Source organism: Diplotaxodon limnothrissa, linkage group LG7 (genome assembly GCF_057381915.1).
Source record: "Diplotaxodon limnothrissa isolate DT_005_m linkage group LG7, D_limnothrissa_male_GT1.1, whole genome shotgun sequence".
Classification (NCBI taxonomy): Eukaryota; Metazoa; Chordata; class Actinopteri; order Cichliformes; family Cichlidae; genus Diplotaxodon; species Diplotaxodon limnothrissa.
In genome coordinates this window covers 46,415,073-46,432,453 of record NC_140602.1, presented here as the reverse complement: position 1 = coordinate 46,432,453, position 17,381 = coordinate 46,415,073, and the positions used below count along the sequence as shown (strand labels likewise).

At 40.4% G+C, this 17,381-nt stretch overlaps 2 protein-coding genes across 2 annotated transcripts; one reads left to right on the top strand and one right to left on the bottom strand.

Annotated features, from left to right (window-relative positions):
- Positions 1 to 350: 350 nt before the first annotated feature.
- On the bottom strand, positions 351 to 2,155 carry LOC146628999 (ATP-dependent RNA helicase DDX54-like). The gene is made up of 5 exons (XM_085357098.1): positions 2,105 to 2,155; positions 1,428 to 1,576; positions 1,224 to 1,337; positions 914 to 1,134; positions 351 to 661 (listed from the first exon to the last, which is right to left on the bottom strand). The coding sequence occupies exons 1-5, from the start codon at positions 2,153 to 2,155 to the stop codon at positions 351 to 353; spliced, it is 846 nt and encodes a 281-aa protein (XP_085213224.1).
- A 10,080-nt stretch (positions 2,156 to 12,235) lies between these two features.
- On the top strand, positions 12,236 to 17,321 carry LOC146628998 (uncharacterized). Its single transcript, XM_085357097.1, has 12 exons — positions 12,236 to 12,649; positions 13,257 to 13,377; positions 13,685 to 13,847; positions 14,016 to 14,208; positions 14,394 to 14,465; positions 14,755 to 14,826; positions 15,223 to 15,294; positions 15,691 to 15,762; positions 16,052 to 16,123; positions 16,520 to 16,591; positions 16,988 to 17,059; positions 17,301 to 17,321. The coding sequence occupies exons 2-12, from the start codon at positions 13,260 to 13,262 to the stop codon at positions 17,319 to 17,321; spliced, it is 999 nt and encodes a 332-aa protein (XP_085213223.1). The 5' UTR covers positions 12,236 to 12,649; positions 13,257 to 13,259.
- The last annotated feature ends 60 nt before the right edge of the window (positions 17,322 to 17,381 follow it).

The following is a 17,381-nucleotide window of genomic DNA, read 5'->3' as shown; positions in this document are numbered from 1 at the left end:
CAGAATTTAATGTCATTTTTATAGAGCACCTCTTATTTTAAGAAAAGATGGGCGAGACGATTTTTGAAACTAACTGCAAATTAAGCACACAATATTTAATATCTGTATTTTACCATTTTGATAAGACATATTTCAGTACTCCAAAACACTTTTATTAGACTGCCAACATGCTTACAAGTAGTAAATCCAGGTTAGTGGATCATAATTAAACATAACTCTGTGGCAAACGCAGAGTTCAGCAGGCCATCAAGGAAGAAGTGACGTGCATTTCTGCAGTGTAAAGATTCACAAATGATTTTCTCCTTAATCTACAGTCACACAAAGCGCCAGGAAAATCTTTGGTGATGTTCTCAGATGATTCTGACGCTTATCACCCAGTTCCTCGTGATGTCCTCCACACCATCAACCCTCTGTCCTCCTCCCAGTTTCTTCCTCAGCTTGCCTTTCTTATGGCCACCCCTTCCAAAACCTGACTTTTTAACTTCTCCGAGCCACTTTTTGTTCTTGGAGCGGAGCTTCCTCATCCCCCCGCCCTGCAGGAACTGGTGCTTCTGCTTTTTCTTGCGCTGCTTCATGATCTGATCCTTTGTTTTCAGCTCCGAGCGTGCTTTGTGGTCACCGGAGCTCTGTACGTTTGGACCTCGTCGGCCACGGCCACGACCTGGGAGAGGCACGACACAACAAAGAGGTTGGAGGTTATAGCTCGCAAGGCTGGAAGAGGGACTTGAAGTATTTACCTTTAGAGTTGAGTTAAAACATGGTGGCTGATGGTCTATATTTAACATGTTTGTGCTATTCATTTTGATGCCTTCCTACCTCTTGCTGGCTTCCTGCCTCCTCCGCCTGTTTCTCCATCTGATCCAGATCCTGTATCATCAATCTTGTATTTTTTCCTTCACTCCTCATAACTGACATGTTGTCAAGTGATACAACATCTTCACAGTACAGCTTAATATTATCATAGGAGTAGAGAAGAGGGTCATTGAGAGCAGCACACAGAGAAGCTTTTTGTTGGAAGGATACAAGTTCTTCCTGTTCTTCTTGTTACTGATAACCTGACCGCTGTCTGTTTTGATCTTCTTCTTCTGGTCTTCTTTTCCCGTTTCTCTCACAAAACGCTTCCTCTTACGGTCCCTAAAAAAAGAAGGGGGAAAAAAGACTTTAAATTATAGTTTGAAATGACCATTTGGTGGATACTGAGTCAAACATAGGGAAATTTGTACCATTTCATCATTTTCTTCTGCTGGTTAAGGCGATCGCCTTCATCTCCCATGAGATCAAGGACAGCTGAAGAGGCCTGCTGTTCAAAAGCACTGCCCTCTCCACCGAGACTCAACCTGTCGACGCATAATACAGGACAAAACAGCATAAAACACAAAGCCATTCACATTTTTTAAAGAAACAGATGCAACAGTTTAATGCCTCACCCTCTCTCAGAGTCAAAGTCTTTAGGTCTGTAAGGGATATAATACTCTTCATCTTTGCCTGACTGCCTCTTTTTCTTGGTCTTTGGTCGCTCTTCGCCATCTTCCTGCTGACCTCTTCTTTTACCACCTACCACCTCTGAAAACACCCCCTGGTGGAAATAGAAAGAATTACATGGTACAAAGTGACAAAGCATGATACAGAGATCCTACTATCTTCCTCTTCTAGTTTGTATACAACATCATCTACATCAAAACTGCACTTTATTTTGCTTCTTCTTCATCAGACAGCACAAACAACTTTCTCATTTTGACTCAAATATTGGTTTTGAATGAAAATGATGAAACAATCCTGGGTGTTTATTCAACTTGTGAGCAGGTTTTCTAATCCACCGTACTATTATTATTGACACTAGTACATGTTCGTGCTGCTGGCAAACTAATACACTCAAGAACATATAGCAAAGCAAAAAAGTGAAAAGTAGGTCTTGCCTACATAAATAAACATAAGACAGTTGTGAGACTTTGACATAGTAACATCTGCAGTAATATTTACACCTGTGATGACATCTCACCAGCATTAGCCTTATTTTGAAACCAAGATTGTTTACACAGACTTTGTAATTGCAGAGAAATGCTCCATTTATTTTGGTCATTTCATTTTTGAGCAGGAAGCTCACCTTTCTTGTTATAGCCTTTAGACGAATAGAGAGTTTTCCAATTAAATACATATTCTTTAAATAATGTTCCCTCTTATAAAAAGTAGGATAATTTAAAAAAAAAATTTAAAAAATGTATTATACCTCTATTACTTAGAAAAAAAACTGTTTTTTTCTAAGTAAAAAAAACTGTTTTTTTTCTGTTGTCTGTTATATAACGTTAGTGATGCTCGTTTCAATTCATTTCTTAATCAGCTAAACAGGTCAGTTAAGAAACAGTCAAATATTAAGTTACATTTGAAAACGGTTTAAAAAAAAATATCCCCATTCCAAAATGTCACATGACAATCTCATTGGCTCACGGAGTTATGATGTCACTACACGATCCTTTGAAGTTTTTCCTTAAACAGGGGTGACACACAGCAGTTTTTTAGTTCGTGTCTTCGCAGCATTTGTGTTTGCAGCCTTCACACGTTCACCACAGAAACTTTTGGAAACCTTTTCAGAGTTGTCGTGTACAACCTTCAACATGTATCCAACAAGACACCAACCAAGGCAAAAAGATTACGCCGCTTCTCCTTCCTGTCGTGGCCGGCCAATTTCCCCAAATGACCTCTTAGCCGTCCAAAGGGCATTACATGACAGTAAGAAGGAAAACTACCACCTCCAGAATAAAATTCAACAGATTGAAGAAGAGAAACTTCAACTGGAGGAGAAGTGTAGACAGATGGAAGCGCAAAATAAGAACCTGGAAGAAAGACAAAAACGCCAGCCCGACATAAATATTATTAATGAGGGTTGGGGAATCAAGTTTGGACAAGCCCGAGAGCAGATTGTCTTCCTAATTAAGGAAAACAAGCAAAAGAGCGTGGAACTAAAGGAGATGTCCAACCAGCTTAAAGACAGCAAAGCTACTGTTGAGAAGACAGAATGGGATCTCCAATATATGGACCAAATGAATCGGCTGCTCCAAACAAACTTCGATGAAGCTGTGAAAAAAAATAAAGAAATCCTCCAACAGAAGGAAGAACAGGAGAAAAAGCAAAGAGACATGGAGCACAAACTCAAAGTCACGGAGGAAAAATACAGAATGCTGAAAGAGAAGGTGGATGATACTCTGCGCCAAAATAAAGACCACCTTCACGAGAAAAAGCAACTAGAAGGGGAAAAAGAAAAACTGGACAAACAATGCTCGCACATGCAGAAAAGGATGGAGCAAATGGCGAGAAACAACTCCGAGCTCACTAAGGGGATATTGTTGGAATACAACAACTTGAAGCGCAAACACACTGAAATGCAGGCGCAAAAGCAAGAACAAGACAACATACATGACGACCTGCAGCGTACGCTCCAAGATATCCACAAAAGAAATGAGGAGCTACAAGACATGTACAAAGAAGTACAACAAAGAAACGCAGACATGCACAAGGACAAGATAATGCAGGAGGAAACATCCAAAGAGCTCAGGGAAAAGCTTGAAGAAAAACAAGCAACGTTGGAAGAGGTGGAGAAAACGTGCAAGAAGCTTGAGAAACAAAACAAAGAAACCATCGATGAGTTGAGAACCCTCATCCTGGAAAAAAAAGCTCTTGTAGAAAACTGCATGAAAAAGAAGAACAAACGCTTCCGCTGGCCCTGGAGGAGGAACTCTACTGCTTCCTCAGCAGGTGTAGCCTCGTCTTGCTCCACCTCTGTTCACCTCCCCAACCAGTCCCGGCAGTTGACTGTCCCCTCCTGAGCCTGGTTCTGCCGGAGGTTTCTGCCCGTTTAAAGGCAGTTTTTCCTCCCCACTGTCGCCTAGTGCGTGCTCAGAGGGGATTGTTGGGGTTTTCTCTCCTCTACCTTGTTTCATTATTTACTTAACTTTTTGTTCTTACTTCATTTTACCTTGTTTCATTATTTACTTAACTTTTTGTGCTTGCTTCATTTTACCTTGTTTCATTATTTACTTGTTAACGTTTTGTTCTTACTTCATTTTACCTTGTTTCATTATTTACTTGTTAACGTTTTGTTCTTACTTCATTTTACCTTGTTTCATTATTTACTTGTTAACGTTTTGTTCTTACTTCATTTTACCTTGTTTCATTATTTACTTGTTGACGTTTTGTTCTTACTTCATTTTACCTTGTTTCATTATTTACTTGTTAACGTTTTGTTCTTACTTCATTTTACCTTGTTTCATTATTTACTTGTTGACGTTTTGTTCTTACTTCATTTTACCTTGTTTCATTATTTACTTGTTTAACTTTTTCTTTTTCAACTTATTCATAAAACAATAAACCAATTGAATTTATCCTTTGAGTATTTTTCATCTTTTCATCTATAACTTTTTCAAACATTCATATCTGTCGTTTATCTTCTTCTTGAAACCTCATAAATGGTGAAGGAAAAATCCTGGAACATGGTTTGAAACACTGAAATTGTTTCAGCTGAAACCGGCAAAGTCATGTATGTGTGTGTGTGTGCGTTGGTAAACATGTATTAGCTGGACATTTCGTCTGAATACACACCACACTAGAAGGACATTTTGAATTAACAGGACAGAGGCGGTGTCCTGCTAATTTTGACTGAAATCTAACAACGTAGAGTGGTTTCTATTGGTCCACTAACCCTAAAAAAACAAAAAAATCAAGATGTCGGTTTAATACATATAAACTTGATTTTGTGTTAAATCTGTGTATCACCAAGAGTGTCCCTGGTGGTAGCGTGTGTAATAGCAGGACCTCATGAATATTCACACATGTGTGAATAATAATGAGGCTTGTGTGTAGTTGTCCCGCCAATTCTTACACAGTCCTTCCAATTCACATGTGGGTTAGATAACTGGTAAATGTTCCAAAATGACCACACCAAATGAACCACTGTATGTTGAACTTAATTGTAATAAAAGCCTGCTTTACCTTGTTGGAAAGAAGACATATGAAGCTTTGCTTTTATATGAAACACTAAGGTTTTGTGTAATTATTCACAGTTATACTAAGTAAATACAGTTACGTACTTACAAAGTGGTATGAAAAAGTATTTGACTGATAAGTTATTTATTTTTTGGTTTGTTCTCTCATTTATCTGTTATCAGATTAGATGAAGAGAACCTGAGTGAATACAAATATAGGTTGTTTTCTATTATCTTATTTTTCAAGGGGAAATGCTTTCCTGGCCCTGTGTAAAGAGGATATTGCAATTCTAAAACAAATGTAAAAAAGAGTGACCTTTATTGGGTACACCTCGAACTGCTCGTTAACTACTCACTAATTGGGCAATCACATAGTGGCAACTCAATGCATTTAGGTGTCATGGTCCTGGGTCTCTCGACCCAGCATTTTGAGTTTGTGGTTATTTTTTATTCACTGTTTTAGGTCCTCTTGCCTTCACGTTTATCTGTGTTCCCTGGGTCTTGTGTTCACCCTTTCCCTTCACTGTGTGTTTTGTATTTATTGCTGTCTGTGTTTTGGTTTTTTGCTGCTCCATGCTTTGTTGTTCTGCTTTCTTAGTGTACAGTTTTGATTATTATTTTCCCATGTTTCGGTTATCATGGTTTGGTGTTCTGTCTCTGTGGCTGTATCCCAATTCAGGGTCTGCAGCCTTAAAATACGCAGCCTTAGCAGTCCACAAGGGCCGCGTACTCAAAGACCGCTAAGGTCGGAAGTGAGAGGCTTGTGAAATGGGACGGTCTAGGCTCCGTCGCACTGCTCAGGTTGCCTAGCAACCATGATACTCACCGCTGGAAACGTTTCTGTTGGATTGTGTGTCCACAGGTGTTTGTACTTTGCGTCACAATAAAATGACGGTAAAAGGCTCCGCCCACTTCCTATCCATGTCTCACCATGCAACGACTACTGTGAATGGACTGGAGAAGTGTAGTGGCAGAGTCCTCCATCAGAAATAAGATATGTGTGTTGACTTTTTATTCTCCCTCAAAAATATTATGCCATGACGTGGCCCAGAGCAGCTCTGCTAACAGGTTATGGGCCCAGCACGCTTCCGCTGCGCAAGTTACCGGCAGGTGTTAAAAGTTTGGCACGATTGAGTGAGTAAGCGTTTTTGTGCATCATGAGCAGACGCACGGCAGAGTCGGGCAGTCGATATTCCCGTTTGCAATTTGATGGAGATGAAAGGAAATATGAGATATGGGAAACGAAGTTCCTTGGTCATCTCAGACTACAAGGTTTGAAAGATGTCATCTTAAAGGCTGAGGGTGATGAAGAAGCCGATGGTGAAGATGATGACAAAAATGCAGAAGCATATGCAGAGTTGATACAATTTCTGGATGACAAAAGTTTATCGTTAGTTATGAGAGATGCAGTTGATGACGGACGGAAGGCCCTAAAAATTTTGAGAGGTCATTATGCAGGAGTGGGCAAGCCAAGGATCATAAGTCTGTACACCGAACTCACTTCTCTCACAAATGAAAAGAATGAAAGTGTGACGGACTATATTATCCGAGCAGAAGCAATTATCACAGCGTTAAAAAATGCGGGTGAGTCACTAACTGATGGACTTCTGATCGCAATGATAATGAAAGGTCTACCAGAGACGTTTAAACCCCTGATTGTGCACGTTACACAGAGTGAAGCAAAAATCACATTTTCAGATTTTAAAGTAAAACTCAGAAGTTATGAAGAAACCGAGCGAATGCGTGTGGCTATAACTAATGACAACGTAATGAGGACAAAAGTGCAATCAGACCAGGATTCTACTTCATGGCGAGCAGATGACCGAAGATCAAAGAATAATGAGATTGTGTGTTTTAAATTTTCGACTAAAGGGACACACTGCAAGAACGTGCCGATCTAGAGTATGGTGCAGTTTTTGCCGGAGTAGTACACACAAAGATGCGACCTGTAGAAGGAAGCTAAGACGGGATGAAGCGAGAGGGGTCGTGGAGAAGGACTACGCGTTCAAGACGGGCTCCAAACCCCAGAGGGTCCCGGACGGCGGCCAAGAGATGCTGAATAACCAGCTATTGGTGGATACGGGAGCGACGTCACATATCTTCACGAAGATCGAGAGTTTTAAGACTTTTGATGACACATTTCAACCCGAGGCTCATTGTGTAGAGTTGGCTGACGGAAGGCGGAGCAGAGGAGCTGCAAAGCGGCGAGGAGATGCTGAGATAAGTATGATCGACAGTAAAGGACGCAGCCACAAGGTAACATTGAAACAAGCACTCTACATTCCATCGTTCCCACAGGACATTTTGTCAGTAAAAGCAGCTACTAGTAACGGAGCCACTGTGGTTTTCAAACACGGGGACAGTTTTCTTAAACATGTTGATGGAACAAAATTCCCTATATATGAACACGAGAGACTGTTCTTTATAAACACTGTGCAAGAGTTTGAAGATAAATGTAATGGATGTTTTGATATGCAAACGTGGCATGAAATCCTAGGACACTGTAATTATGAGGATGTTCAAAATCTGCAAAATGTCGTTGATGGAATGGAAATTAAGGGTAAAATCAACAAAAATATGCAATGTGAAGCCTGTATACAAGGGAAGTTTATTCAAACTAGGAACCGAGAACCGGATGAAAAGGCCAGGGCAGCATTAGAGTTGGTACATACGGATTTGGCTGGTCCGATTACGCCAAACTCTAAAGAAGGGTTTAAGTTTGTTTTGTCGTTTGTTGATGATTATTCAGGTGCAACATTTGTATATAATCTGAAACACAAAAGTGATACAACTCAAGCAACTGAAAGATTTATTGCAGATGTGGCGTCATATGGGAAAATCAAGTGCATTCGTTCTGATAATGGAACTGAATTTACAAGCAGTCAGTTCAGAGATTTATTAAGTAGACACGGCATTAGGCAGGAAACTTCGGCGCCATATTCGCCTCATCAAAACCGAACAGCAGAGAGGAACTGGCGTACACTTTTTGACATGGCGAGATGCATGTTAGTTGAGAGCGAATTGCCAAAGTCTTTATGGCCATATGCAGTACAAACCGCGGGAGTGATTAGGAACCGATGTTTTAACAAACGCACAGGTCAGACAGCGTATAAGATGTTAACTGGAAAAAGACCTGATCTTTCTAGAATGAAAAAATTCGGATCATTGTGCTATGCTTATAAACAAAATAGGGGAAAGCTGGATCCAAGATGCGACAAAGGTGTTTTCTTGGGATATGACAAAAATAGTCCAGCATATTTGATCTATTTCCCAAAAACCGGGAAGGTTGAAAAGCACAGATTGATAAAAATACTAAATCCCGCGACAATGGATCAACAAACACAGAGTGATCAGATGTATGAAGATGAGGTTTATGAATCCAGAAAAGATGGTGAACCCAAACAGACGAAGGATGAGGACATTCCAGATGGTAGTGAAAGCAGTCAAACTGAGTCCGAGGTTAAAACTGAGGATAAAGTAGATGCTGGAGCTACACGTTATCCATCCAGAATCAGAAAGAGACCTGATTATTTGAGTGATTATATCACGGATGTGAAAGAGTGTGAAAATGAACAGATGCAAACTAGTGTTGATTATTGCTACAGATTGTTGTGTGAAATACCCACATCATTTAGTGAAGCTATTGTGTCAAGTGAGTCAAAAGAATGGGAAAAAGCGATGAATGAAGAAATTCAATCCCTTAAGGAGAATGACACATTTACTTTAACCACTTTACCAGAGGGTAAGAAAGCAGTGGGGGGTAAATGGGTTTATGCCGTTAAAAAGAACTCAGACGGATCAGACAGATATAAAGCTCGATTTGTGGCTAAAGGTTTTAGTCAAACAAAAGGAGTTGATTATGAGGAGACTTTTTCACCGACTGCTAATTTATCGAGTGTGAGAGTTTTGATGCAGAAAGTGGTTCAGGATGATATGTTGGTTCACCAGATGGATGTAAAAACCGCCTATCTACACGCACCAATAAATGAAGAAATATATATACAACAACCAGAAGGTTTTGAGACAGAATCAAGTGAGACTAATAAACTGGTGTATAGACTAAAGAAATCACTTTATGGGCTGAAGCAATCGGGTCGTAACTGGAACCAAACCTTACATGACTATATTTGACACAGAGTTCACTCACATGAATTTCACTCACATGTGCTGTAGAAGTGATTTGATTTGAGAGTTCAAACTCACTGCTGTAATGGCTTATGATGATTAATATAATAACTATAATATTGGCCATATCATATTTACACTGACTTTAGTCTCATGAACAACATTAGCTAATTGTTATTTACTAGCTAATCTTAAATGACTGCAGTACAAATATGAAGGCCAACAATCATGTTTTACAGTCCTGTGGTCTCAGCCTCAGATACTTATTAAATCACACACAGCTCGTGTAGAAACAAACACACAAACAAAATATGTTCTCTTTCATTTCTGTCAAACAAAACTGTATGAAACGTTTCCAGCGATTGGTGTTATGGTTGCTAGGCAACCTGGGCAGCGCGATGGAGACTAGACCGTCCCATTTCACAAGCCTCTTCCGGCCTTAGCGGTCTTTGAGTACGCAGCCTTTGAGGATCGTTGAGGCTGCGTACTTTAAGGCTGCAGACCCTGAATTGGGATACAGCCTTTGTCTCATGTCAGTGTTTTCAGTTTTGCTTCCTTGGTCTCGTTAGCCCTGATGTCTCCCACCAGTGTTCACCTCCTGCCTCTCATTCCCCTCGTTATGCCCTGTGTATTTTAGCCCTGTATTTTCTGTGCTCCCTGTCGCGTCGTAAACGGCACTAATCCTGTGCTGTGTGTCTCCCCGTGGATTAGTTTTGTATTGTCTCTTATTTTCCAACCAGCAATAAAGCTGCCGTTTTTGAGTTTCACTCCAGTCTTCCGAGAGTCTGCATTTTGGGTCCTTTTCCTCGTTCCTGCCTGCACACAGCTGAACTATGACATTTAGGTATGTAGACATGGTCTACATACATACCTGCATGTTAGACCTAATCCCGAACCAAACTATTTAAAGCGGTATTTCCTTTAATTGTTGCTCCAGTTTTGGATATAATGAATTTATTTTTAGAAAATGGATACGTACCATAGGATTTTAAGGTTGCTGTAATTAAACCTCTATTTAAGAAACCCTCTTTTAATCAAGACAACTTAATGAACTATAGACCTATATCTAATCTTCCCTTCATATCTAAAATTCTTGAGGTAATAGTTGCCAATCAGGTGTGTTAGCACTTAAACAATAACGACCTGTTTGAAGAGTTTCAATCTGGCTTTAGAGCTCATCATAGCACTGAAACAGCTCTGGTGAAAGTTACTAATGATATTCTCATGGCCTCAGATAATGGACTGGTGACCATTCTGGTTCTACTGGACCTCAGTGCTGTTTTTGACACATTCAATCACAATATTCTCATAGAAAGGTTTGAAAATGTTGCAGGGATCAAAGGAACAGCACTAGGCTGGTTTAAATCTTACGTGTCCAACAGACTCAAGGTTTGTTTACGTAAATGATAAATCCTCTTCAACCTCTATGGTTACTTGTGGCGTACACCACAGGGTTCTGTACTTGGACTGATCCTTTTTACTATATATATGTTCCCTATTGGTAAAATCATTAGACAGCATGGGATAAATTTCCATAGCTATGCACACCTAAATCCTGATGAACCTAATCAGTTATAAAGATTACGGGCATGCTTGGAAGACATAAAAACCTGGATGTCTTCAAACTTCCTCCTTTTGAATTCCGACAAGACAGAAGTTGTCTTTGGACCAGAAGCTCAGAAAAACAAATTACTTGGTCAGTCCCTTCATCTGGATGGCATTAAATTAGCCTCCAGTAATAAAGCAAAGAACCTCTGTGTTATTTTTTGACAAAGACATGTCATTTAGATCTGACATGAAAGAGGTTTCTAGGGTCTCCTCCTTCCACCTCCGTAATATTGCTAAAATTAGAAACATCCCATCCAGGAGTGATGCTGAAAAACTAGTTGATGCCTTTGTTACTTCAAGGCTGCATTACTATAACTCTTAACTATCAGGAAGTCCACATAATGCAACTAAAAGTCTTCAGCTGATCCAAAATGCTGCAGCCAGGGTTCTGATGAATATCAAAAGAACAGATGACATCTCCTCCCGTGTTTTAAATGCACTTTAGAACAGCACGCAGCAACACTACATATGAGCGAGCGGAGGGAGGCATGGGGTCTTCACAGAGCCCCACTCTCTGCCAGCCGTCAGGGCGGGGGGGCCTGAAGGTGGAATTGGCCATCTGATCGAGGCCTGGGTTGCAGCGGCCCCCTGCCACTGCGGAGCCGGGGACGGTCTGCTTGATTTCCACCTCAGGGAGGAGGGCAACATCTGGGTCTGGGTATGAGTTCCCCCTCCGGGGCAAGAATACCTGGACCTGGGATGTAGAGAATGTTTGGGGAGTGTGATTGTGTGTACAGTGTCCATTTATGTCTGTGTCCACGTTGGGTGAGGGCCGAGTGTTTGTGGTTGTGTGTATGAGGGTGGGAAGGTATGTTTGTGTCTGCCGTACACATCACCACAAACAACACCACAAGCAGAGCACAAGTTTTAAGCCAGCGTGGTGGGATTATAGATGCCGTGCAGGTGGGTCCATCTCACATGCAGCGGCATCGCAGAACACGCCCCGCCACATACCCTCTTCCCCCGACTAAGACCGAGGAGCCACCTCCCCCCCCCTCCATGAGCAAGCGAGGGAATAGGCCTGGAGCATCAGCGCCCCAGCCCAGCCACGGGGAAGTGACTACCTGGGCGTTCGCCTGTAGATCTAGCGGCGCTGGTGACGAGGTGGTTCCAGGGACCGCCCACGCTTCCAGCGGCACCCCCATCCCGCTAGCGCACCAGCCTGTGGCTCACCTGAGCCGGTCGTTCCCTCGCGCTGTCCAACAATTACAATAATTATACGGTTGCTGTAACAGATTGTAGATACAATGCAGGTGAGTCCATCTCACCTGCAGCAGCATCCCAGACCAGCCACAATAATAAAGATTTTTCTATTTCATTATAAACTTTGTCCTAATTATGTCATGAGTTTTTACTATTTAAAAAGAAAAAGAAAGCATCACAAAAACACTTAAGGTCATGAAAATTAATTGTATTGCTGCAATACTTAAATATCTGTGGTCTAATCTATTTTTATTCACCAATCTCATTGTAGCAATAATATGCCTTTTTGGTCCAAGTTAATTATTTGAATTTTAAAACTCTTTTAGCCAAATAACTTTGAAGTTGTTACTAAAACTCATCATCCCCATTTACTACTTTTGTTTCATTCTTTAAAAATTTAGAAGCATAAATATCAGTCTTTTGGAAAAATTACATTTTATACAGTATTATTAAGTCTACATATTCCAAGTGAGTTATGTCAGAATGCACTAGAGCAATTTAACTCTATTACATCATAGCATTCTATTTGCAAGAATCCCAGTGTTAATCCACTGTTCTTGGCCAATGATATCCACTCCTCAGCACTATGGGGGCGCTAATGTACATCTACGCTGGTTGCCAACCACCATGAACATTTAAAGAGCAGAAGAAGAAGAAGAGGACACTAAAGAGTTCAGGTGCACGACATGAGGATTTAATGAGACAGCTTTTATCTTACTGCTTTCGTGGAAGATCAGGTGAGAACCATACAAATTCCCTTACACATGATGTTTATATAAATATATTCATCCAATAAAGCAAAGTAATATAGGTTATTATATTACGTTCGGATACACCAAAGCATCTAATTTTTGACAGTTTAGCTAGCCAGCATGCTAGTAGCAAAAGTTTGACATTCTGTTGCTGTTGGTTTGATTAATTTTGGTTTTAGCATCACAAAACTTGTGGTTTTAAAACTAGTGAGATCTGTTTTCAGAAAATATTTTACAAATAAAACAAAAACTGTAGGACAAATATGCTTATTGTTCAACCATACTAAATCATTATTTTAATTTATAACTTTAAGAAATATAAAAGGTTAAGGAAATGTGGATATGAAAATTAACTCATTAAGATTTGCAGTAACCTTAGACCAAATAAAATATACGAAACAGAACTTCCACAGGTAGGGCATGCAGCCTCTGACACACAGTGATACAAGATAGGAGGAACACAGATATTTGGAACCTTTAGGGGAGCTCTCCCCAACATAAATAGATTTTTCGATCTGTTTATTTCTATGTCTACATACATTTTGTAGTATAATGTGTTATTTCTAAAGTCATTAATACCTGATCTTTGCAGGGGATGGCGGCAACAAGGCCACGGAGAGCTAAAATAAATCCCATACAAGATGCTAGGTATTACTGCTCCTTAGGTGAAGACAAGGCAGGATTTGATGTGAGGTATATTGATTCATTTAAAGGTGAGTTGATTCCAAAGAATGCAGTCAGCTTCTCAAAATAGAAATTTTTATGTTTTTTGTAGTTTTTTTGTAGCATACCATGCATGAGAAAATTAATAATCACGAATATAATTATACTTGTTTTATTATTATTATTATTATATTTCTATTTTTTCCTTGTCTTTCCCCAAGGAATTATGAACATGTTACATGTTCCAAAATAAATAATACAATATAATCAAATAAAAAACATATTTAAAAACAAGAAGGATTTTAATTAAATGGTTTATAGTTTATTGCCCAATTTGTTTTTGATGTGTGTCTTTAGGTCGCGGTGTGTTCAGCTGTCGGTCATTTCAAAAGGGAGATTTTCTTTTTGAGTACAGAGGACAAATCATAACTAAAGAGGAACAAGAAAACCGAATGAAACTTTACCATGATGCACTCAAGGTTTTCATATTTGATTTCAAGTTCAATGGAAAACAGTTATGGTATGTAACTGCTTTGATAAAGGATAAAATACATGAGGTTTACAAATTATAATATTCAAATAATATTTTGAATTGAATATTAAAATGTTATTCAGACGTTCTACAACCTAATATACTTAATGACTTTCTTTACAGAGTGTAATTGTTATTGTATACTTTTTGTTTTAGTGTTGATGCTACCAGAGAGGACGGCTCACTTGGCAGACTTGTAAATGACGATAATGTGAATCCAAACAGTAAAATGACAGTTACCAGAGTGGATGGAAGGCCCCATCTCTGTTTGTTTGCAATCAAAGATATTGGTCCAGGAGAAGAAATCACCTATAACTATGGTGATTCCAACTGGCCATGGAGAAGCAAGGTATAATGTAAATAGTACAGTATAAGTATAAATAGTATTAAATGAATAAAAGCTATACTGAAAAGTATGCATACACACACGGGTCCTGTGTAATACTCAACTGGACAGGTCCAGACATTAGGAGGACTGTATTCATCTTGGCTAGACCCAAAGACTGCCATTCATTATTCATGCTTCTTCCTTAGAAATCCAACATGGTGGCATCTCAGGCTGTGGATGAGATTGCAGCCAGTTCCTCTCCTAACGACGCAACAAAGGTAAATTGGAGTTTCAGTGTCAGATTGTTTTAGTTGTAGACTGAGGTGCTAGTTATTAGGCAGTATTGAGGTATGTGGGTCCTTGGTTATCTTGACCAAGTAAGATGCACGCATTAGGAGGACTGAGATTTGAAACAGGAAGTATAAACAACTGAGTTCTACCTACAAGTGCGCCCACACACACGGGTCCTGTGTATTACTCAACTGGACAGGTCCAGACATTAGGAGGACTGTATTCATCTTGGCTAGACCCAAAGACTGCCATTCATTATTCATGCTTCTTCCTTAGAAATCCAACATGGTGCCATCTCAGGCTGTGGATGAGAATGCAGCCAGTTCCTCTCCTAACGACGCAACAAAGGTAAATTGGAGTTTCAGTGTCAGATTGTTTTAGTTGTAGACTGAGGTGCTAGTTATTAGGCAGTATTGAGGTATGTGGGTCCTTGGTTATCTTGACCAAGTAAGATGCACGCATTAGGAGGACTGAGATTTGAAACAGGAAGTATAAACAACTGAGTTCTACCTACAAGTGCGCCCACACACACGGGTCCTGTGTATTACTCAACTGGACAGGTCCAGACATTAGGAGGACTGAGTTTAGAAATGAATTCAGATCAATGAGAGTTACTCTGGCAATTGTGCATACACACACGGGTCCTGTGTATTACTCAACTGGACAGGTCCAGACATTAGGAGGACTGTATTCATCTTGGCTAGACCCAAAGACTGCCATTCATTATTCACGCTTCTTCCTTAGAAATCCAACATGGTGCCATCTCAGGCTGTGGATGAGAATGCAGCCAGTTCCTCTCCTAACGACGCAACAAAGGTAAATTGGAGTTTCAGTGTCAGATTGTTTTAGTTGTAGACTGAGGTGCTAGTTATTAGGCAGTATTGAGGTATGTGGGTCCTTGGTTATCTTGACCAAGTAAGATGCACGCATTAGGAGGACTGAGATTTGAAACAGGAAGTATAAACAACTGAGTTCTACCTACAAGTGCGCCCACACACACGGGTCCTGTGTATTACTCAACTGGACAGGTCCAGACATTAGGAGGACTGAGTTTAGAAATTAATTCAGATCAATGAGAGTTACTCTGGCAATTGTGCATACACACACGGGTCCTGTGTATTACTCAACTGGACAGGTCCAGACATTAGGAGGACTGTATTCATCTTGGCTAGACCCAAAGACTGCCATTCATTATTCACGCTTCTTCCTTAGAAATCCAACATGGTGCCATCTCAGGCTGTGGATGAGAATGCAGCCAGTTCCTCTCCTAACGACGCAACAAAGGTAAATTGGAGTTTCAGTGTCAGATTGTTTTAGTTGTAGACTGAGGTGCTAGTTATTAGGCAGTATTGAGGTATGTGGGTCCTTGGTTATCTTGACCAAGTAAGATGCACGCATTAGGAGGACTGAGATTTGAAACAGGAAGTATAAACAACTGAGTTCTACCTACAAGTGCGCCCACACACACGGGTCCTGTGTATTACTCAACTGGACAGGTCCAGACATTAGGAGGACTGTATTCATCTTGGCTAGACCCAAAGACTGCCATTCATTATTCACGCTTCTTCCTTAGAAATCCAACATGGTGCCATCTCAGGCTGTGGATGAGAATGCAGCCAGTTCCTCTCCTAACGACGCAACAAAGGTAAATTGGAGTTTCAGTGTCAGATTGTTTTAGTTGTAGACTGAGGTGCTAGTTATTAGGCAGTATTGAGGTATGTGGGTCCTTGGTTATCTTGACCAAGTAAGATGCACGCATTAGGAGGACTGAGATTTGAAACAGGAAGTATAAACAACTGAGTTCTACCTACAAGTGCGCCCACACACACGGGTCCTGTGTATTACTCAACTGGACAGGTCCAGACATTAGGAGGACCGAGTTTCGAAATGAATTCAGATCAATGAGAGTTACTCTGGCAATTGTGCATACACACACGGGTCCTGTGTATTACTCAACTGGACAGGTCCAGACATTAGGAGGACTGTATTCATCTTGGCTAGACCCAAAGACTGCCATTCATTATTCATGCTTCTTCCTTAGAAATCCAACATGGTGCCATCTCAGGCTGTGGATGAGAATGCAGCCAGTTCCTCTCCTAACGACACAACAAAGGTAAATTGGAGTTTCAGTGTCAGATTGTTTTAGTTGTAGACTGAGGTGCTAGTTATTAGGCAGTATTGAGGTATGTGGGTCCTTGGTTATCTTGACCAAGTAAGATGCACGCATTAGGAGGACTGAGATTTGAAACAGGAAGTATAAACAACTGAGTTCTACCTACAAGTGCGCCCACACACACGGGTCCTGTGTATTACTCAACTGGACAGGTCCAGACATTAGGAGGACTGAGTTTAGAAATTAATTCAGATCAATGAGAGTTACTCTGGCAATTGTGCATACACACACGGGTCCTGTGTATTACTCAACTGGACAGGTCCAGACATTAGGAGGACTGTATTCATCTTGGCTAGACCCAAAGACTGCCATTCATTATTCATGCTTCTTCCTTAGAAATCCAACATGGTGCCATCTCAGGCTGTGGATGAGAATACAGCCAGTTCCTCTCCTAACGACACAACAAAGGTAAATTGGAGTTTCAGTGTCAGATTGTTTTAGTTGTAGACTGAGGTGCTAGTTATTAGGCAGTATTGAGGTATGTGGGTCCTTGGTTATCTTGACCAAGTAAGATGCACGCATTAGGAGGACTGAGATTTGAAACAAGAAGTATGAAACCCCAACCCTAAATCTGGTTTGCATAAAGACGTAGTTCTCGGCTTGGTTGAAATGAACTCTGATGTAGTTAGATCGCATATTTGAATTTCAGCTGATCAAGGAGCAAGAATGAAGCTTACTATAGGAAGGAGCATGTAAATACAACCGAAACAATCGCTAAACTCTTTCCTGT

Coding starts and splice junctions, on each gene's coding strand:
- LOC146628998 (XM_085357097.1), top strand. CDS start 13,260: ATGGCGGCAACAAGGCCACGGAGAGCTAAAATAAATCCCATACAAGAT. Junction 14,466..14,754: donor CTCCTAACGACGCAACAAAG/GTAAATTGGAGT, acceptor CTTCTTCCTTAG/AAATCCAACATGGTGCCATC. Junction 15,295..15,690: donor CTCCTAACGACGCAACAAAG/GTAAATTGGAGT, acceptor CTTCTTCCTTAG/AAATCCAACATGGTGCCATC.
- LOC146628999 (XM_085357098.1), bottom strand. CDS start 2,155: ATGTATTTAATTGGAAAACTCTCTATTCGTCTAAAGGCTATAACAAGA. Junction 1,577..2,104: donor TAAAGGCTATAACAAGAAAG/GTGAGCTTCCTG, acceptor TATTTCCACCAG/GGGGTGTTTTCAGAGGTGGT. Junction 662..913: donor GTTGTATCACTTGACAACAT/GTCAGTTATGAG, acceptor TGCCTCTCCCAG/GTCGTGGCCGTGGCCGACGA.